This window comes from Helobdella robusta, assembly GCF_000326865.2.
Source record: "Helobdella robusta unplaced genomic scaffold HELROscaffold_11, whole genome shotgun sequence".
NCBI lineage: Eukaryota > Metazoa > Annelida > Clitellata > Rhynchobdellida > Glossiphoniidae > Helobdella > Helobdella robusta.
In genome coordinates, this window is record NW_008703617.1 from 628,765 (window position 1) to 635,109 (window position 6,345).

The 6,345-nt window shown below is 36.3% G+C and overlaps 1 protein-coding gene across 1 annotated transcript; it reads right to left on the reverse strand.

Annotated features, from left to right (window-relative positions):
• Window positions 1-1,998: 1,998 nt before the first annotated feature.
• HELRODRAFT_190105 (hypothetical protein) lies at window positions 1,999-6,345 on the reverse strand (the record flags this gene model as incomplete). Its single annotated transcript, XM_009012630.1, has 12 exons — window positions 1,999-2,029; window positions 3,057-3,186; window positions 3,329-3,423; window positions 3,555-3,641; window positions 3,792-3,877; window positions 3,986-4,080; window positions 4,202-4,268; window positions 4,523-4,624; window positions 5,032-5,192; window positions 5,346-5,455; window positions 5,635-5,765; window positions 5,899-6,345. 12 exons carry the CDS (start codon window positions 6,343-6,345, stop codon window positions 1,999-2,001), a joined length of 1,542 nt encoding a protein of 513 aa, XP_009010878.1.

Here is a 6,345-nt window from a genome sequence, read left to right on the forward strand (position 1 = left end):
ATAAAGATGATATGATATCATTCAGAGAGGTCATGATAGTGATGTTATGATAGTGGAGGTGACGGTGATTATGATGATGATGGTGGTGATGATGATGGTGATGGGTGTAGTAATGATGGTGATGATGGGTGGTGATAATGATGATGATGGGAGTGATGATTATGGTTATGATGTCTGTGATGTCTTTCAACTAGAAACGAATCCAAGAAAATGTCGCGAATATAATATTTACGATAACGAAGATGATAAAATTATCACTCTCTCTTTCTCTCTCTCTCTCTCGTTCTATTTCTCTCTCTATCTTTCTCTCTCTCTCTCTCTCTCTCTCTCTCTCTCTCTCTCTCTCTCTCTCCCTTTCATCACACACAAACACACACACACACACATGTACAGTTCTTGCTGATATTCCGAAAGGCAAGAAACGACGAGTTGCCGGTCGGTAGCGGCTTTCGAGACATCTATCGGTTAGATACGATTCGAATATCAGATAACTAAATGATAATAATTAATAAATATTAACAATTATTATAAATAATAATAAACTATAAATAATAATAATTATTGGTAATATTATTATTATGAATAATAATATTTTTATTACCAATAAAACATTTAATTCACATCGCACCATTCACAAATGTTCATATAATCAAAGAGATGATTAATTTATAAACCAATCAACCAACCAGCTATTCAGTCAATCATTTATTCATTCATTCATTCATTCATTCATTCATTCATTCATTCATTCATTCATTCATTCATTCATTCATTCACTCAATCATTCATTCATTCAATCAACCGACCAACCAACCAATCAGCTTGATGGCCGAAATCGATGTAGATGTTGAAGGCGTTATAGGGGCAAAGCATTTCTTCGAAGCAAAGGTTAATTATTATAATTTCAAGGTCAATTGTTTTTTTCTTCAAGGTTAAATATTACAATGTCAAAGTCGATTATTCCTATTCCAAAGACGAAATATTATAATTTCAAAGCCTTTATTATCAAGGCGTATCATTTGATCTAATTACTGGAAGACTTTTGAGAGAAAAAAATTCTTCCAAACAATCATAGTTCAAGATGTTTATAGAGATGAATCTTACATTTATACATTGTTGTTGTTGTTGATATTTTGGCTGTTTACATCTCAACACACACACATACACACACAAAACATGCACACTCACGCACACATAACACACACACACAACACACGCACTGATAATCAAAACAAAGTTTTCATCTCGATTAACTTTTGAACTTTCAAATCCAGATCGAACTGCTGATGGAGGGAGGTAAGTTTGAAGCCGAAATGAAACAGGAAAAATTGGAAAGACTACAAATAGAAGAAGACAACCGGAAGCGGAAATTGGCGTTCAAGGAAACCGCAAAGCTCTTTGGCGATTTGGCTTAAACATTCAGGATGAAAATAAGGAATATGGAAAAAATGAATGGAGAAGAAAGAGAAAGAACAAAAGAAAGAACAAAAGAGAGAGAGATAGAGAGAGGGCGAGAAAAAAAGAGAGAAAGATTAAATAATGAATGAGTTAATGAAAGAATCAAAGTTTACATGAATACTTAGATAATTAAACAAACAACTGAATGAATGAATGAACGAACGAATGAAAAAGCAAACGAACGTCACAAAACTTGTACAGAGCTCGATCATTTATTTACTTATACAGCCGCCCAAAAAGCAATTGGTCAATTGATTCATTTTATCTTCCTAATTAACTAATTATTCAATTAATTCATCTATTCATTAATTTATTTAATTGTATAAAAATAGAAAACCTGATAAAATCCTTGGCCTTTAACTACTTAATTTTTACGACAAAAAATCATCTGACGGCTTGATTAAAAAGCTATATCAAAATTCCAAGTCCAGTAACATATAAGCGTGAATCTATTCTTCCTCTCTCTCTCTCTCTCTCTCTTTTTCTTTCTTTCTCTCTCTCTCTCTCAATCTCTCTCTACCTCTCCTATCTTCTTTACAATTAGTCCATAAATAGATAGATGAACGCATAACTGAAAATAATTAATTATTGATGATTTGAAATATTTTTAATTGAAGCGCTTAATTAGATTTTAACTAAGCAATAAATTTCTCTCTCTCTCTTTTTCTCCTTCTTTCTCTCTCTGTATATATATATATATACATATTCTATATTGTTATAAAAAATACAAAGATACAAATTCATATATAAAACATTTCATATAAAAGTATAAAAAAATATATATATATATAAATATATACATATATATATATATGAGTATGATATATATATATATATATATATAACAATTGGATATTTATGTCATTTTCATTATCATTAAACACCAACTTTGACATGTTTATATATACTTAATTAAGGCGTTCATTCGTTTATTCAAACAACAATTCATTCATTCATTCCATTCATTCGTTCGTTCATTCTATTTATTCATTTCATTCATTCATTCATTTATTCATTCATTCACTCATTCATTCCCTCATTCATTTTAACGAAAAAACGTTTCAACAACATTAGTCTAGTTAATTGAAGAAAAAACTGAGAAAATGTTCTTAAATACGAAATTAATATTCCATTTTTTATTTAATTTTACAATTTTTCAGAATAAAAATTTAAATAAAATTGTTTTTCTTCTCAATTATCATAAAAATTACACCAATTTTTTTAAAAATTGTGCGTGTCAAGTTGGTAAAATTAATCAAAAAATCAAATTACCTATTCAGGATTTGATCAAACATTCATTATTTGATGTTCGACCAACCAACCAACCAATCAACCAGATGGCCAATCAATCAATTCCCTAACCAGCCAATCAAATAGCGACCATTTAACAAACCAAGCCAGCCAATCAAAAAACGGGCAACCAACCAATCAACTAGCCAATCAAAAAACAGCCAACCATCCGACCAGCCAATCAAAAAACAGCCAACCAACCAGCGACCAATCAGCAATTCATATAATAATCTCTCTCCCACTCACAAAAATGCGCCGCATAAATGGCCCATTCCTTCTTCTTCATGTGAACGAAAGCCTCGACCAACTCGTCCCCAAGGCATTCTCGGGCAAATTCACTTTCGTGGAATTTATCTAGCGCTTCAAGCAAACTTGTGGGGACATTTTTAAATTCTTTCGGTCTGGTATGAACTTCGAAGTCTATGATTGGCCCGGGATCTGAGATTAGTGATTGGTTGGTTGGCTGGTTGATTGGTTGGTTTAATTAGTAATAAAAATGATCAACCAATCAACCAACCAATCAACCAGCCAGCCGACCAGCCAATCAACAACCAGCCACATAATCAACCAATCAGCTTACCGGCATCATTATCAATGCCGTCCAATCCGGCAGCTAGGATGATGGCGTGGGCTAGATGGGGATTGATGGATGCGTCTGGCAAGCGGTGTTCCACCCTGGTGATAATAATAATAATAATAATAATAAGAAGAAGAGGAAGAAGAGGAAGAAGAAGAATGAGAAGAAGAGGAAGAAAATGAAGAAGAAGAAGAAAAAGAAGATAAATAATAATAATAATAATAATTACCTATTTTCACAGGGGACCCTTAAAAGAACGGTCCTATTGTTTCCTCCCCAGGTTATGGTATTTGGACACCAAGAACCTAAATTAAGTCTGGACATACATACATACATACATACATACATACATACATACATACATACATACATACATACATACATACATACATACATACATACATGCATGCATACATACATACATACATACATACAAACATACATACATACATACATACATACATACCTCTTGTAACTGTTGACGGTAGGGCAGAGAATGGCGCAAGACTCTTCAACATGAGACAACAAACCACCAATGAAGTTGTAGGCCAGCTGGTTATGGTGATGATGATGGTAATGATGATGATGATGATGGTAATGATGATGATGATGGAAACGATCATCATCATCATCAAAACTATCAGTTTCTATAAATAGAACCTTGGAAATCCCAAGTTTAGCATCGGCCTCGTCCGGGAATAGATTAACTTTTTCTTTTTCATTCCACAGTGACACGTTGATGTGCAAGCCATTTGCTGAGATGTGATTATGATAATGATGGTGACGACGATGATGATGATGCTAATGATGTTGATGGTGACGATGATGATAATGATGGTGGTGATGATGATGATTTTCCGCCAAAAAAAAACTCACAACACAGAAGATTGGCAAATGGAACTGGCATGAATGTGATCCTGTAGCCATGCTCTTCGGCCAGTTGCTGAGATTTTTAAACAATCAGTATCACAATCACTCTACCATCATCATCATCATCTTCTTCATCATCATCATCTTCATTATCACCACCACCATCGTCATCATTATCGTCTTCATCATCATCTTCTTCTTCATCATCATTATCACCACCATCGTCGTCTTCGTCGTCTTCTTCATCATTATCACCACCACCAACATCATCATCGTCTTTTTCACCATCATTTTCACCACCACCATGGTCATCATCGTCATCATAACCTTCATCATAAACTTCATGAAGCAGAATCGGTCGGCAGTGGTCAGTGCATCGGCGTACGAGAAGTTGATTTCGTACTGGCATTTTGTGGCTTCGTGATCGATCTGACGTCGGTGATGATGATGATGATGATGTCGGTGATGATGATGATGTCGGTGATGATGATGATGGTGATGTTGGTGATTATGATGATGATGGTGATGGTGGTGATGATGATGATGATGGTGATGTTGGTGATGATGATGGTGATGATGGTGTTGGTGATGTGATGTTGATGATATTTATGGTGGTGATTATGATGATGATGGTGATGTTGGTGATGATGATGCTGGTGATGATGATGATGGTGATGGTAATTAAAATGATGGTGATGGTAATGAAGATCTCATCCATTTTACTAATTTTAAAAATGCCATCACGCATACACAAACACATGTATACACACACGCACGCACACCCAAACAAACACGTACACATACACACACACAAACAAACACACACACACACACACCTGATAGGGTTTCCAGCCAATGGCACTCATGACGTCATGTATTTGGGTGAGGAGAGGGGCGAGCCTCATTATAGAGAGGGGATCATGCAGAGACATGGGCTGCCTGGAGTCTATATTATCGCCAACATCAGAGCCGTCTTTATTTAGGATCGTGAATTCAGCTATTGGAGTGTTTTTTGGCGTGTGTGTGTGTGTGCGTGCGTGTGTGTGTGTGTGTCTGTAATGTACCTATGTAAGCATGGGTGTATGTATGTATGTATGTACGTGTGTGTGTGTGTGTGTGTGTGTGTGTGTGTTTGTATAATAGAACATACGTTCTATGCCAGACATCATGACAAGCCCACTGTTCTTTGCCCTCTCCATCATGTTTATGAGGGCCCTTCGGGGACACTGTGGGGCCGGCTGACCGTTTAGAAACATGTTCCTGATGATGATGATGAATGGTGGTGAGTGTGGTGGTGGTGTGGTGGTGTGATGAGTTGTTGTTACTATTTAAATAGCATCTAAATGTTATAGAATGATTCAGTCAAATAGAGGTTTCTAGACAGTACTAAATTGTAGTAAAAAATAAAAATAAAAAATAAAATGAAACTAAAAACGCACCCCTGGACCCAGGCGTAGTCCGGTTTCCATGGTAGCTGGATGAAAGTCTTTGGATCCGGAACCAGAAACATGTCCGGATCTGCTCCCGTCGTCTTGAAAAACATGGCCGTCGCAAGATGGCAACCGTGTTTCTGCGATGGTTTGATGGATGGAATGGCTGATGAACGGATGAATAAATATAATGAATCAATCAATCAATCAATCAATCAATCAATCAATCAGTCATCAATCCTTCCATCAACCAACCGACCGACCGACCTGGACTTCGTTAATACTGCTAGTGGGAACCAAGCAGGTCCTACAGTCAGAGTTCAACGTGCTGTAAGCTACCAAGAAAAACTTCACCCCAAGTTCAACTGCCTTCTTTTCCAAATTCATCTCTCTATCCACTGATAAGTTAGCGTTATCGGAGCGGTAGTACTTCTTGAATCCGCCAAAATTTTCAATAGATTCGAGACTGTTTTCCAAATGCTCTCTGAAATTGGCGCCAAAATTAATTATACCGGAAGTGGGTTTCGATGACGTAACGGAAGAGGAAAACTGAAGACGATTTGAAGATGGATTGTTGGCTGTTGTTGTGGCTGGAGTTGTTGTTGCTGCTGCTGAATTTGAGCTCTGAGCAAATGGAGAATTTCGATTTTGTTGATGTGGTTGTTGTTGCTGCTGCTGGCTGTTGTAGTGCGGGCGTTCTGGAATTTTCGGATGAGACAT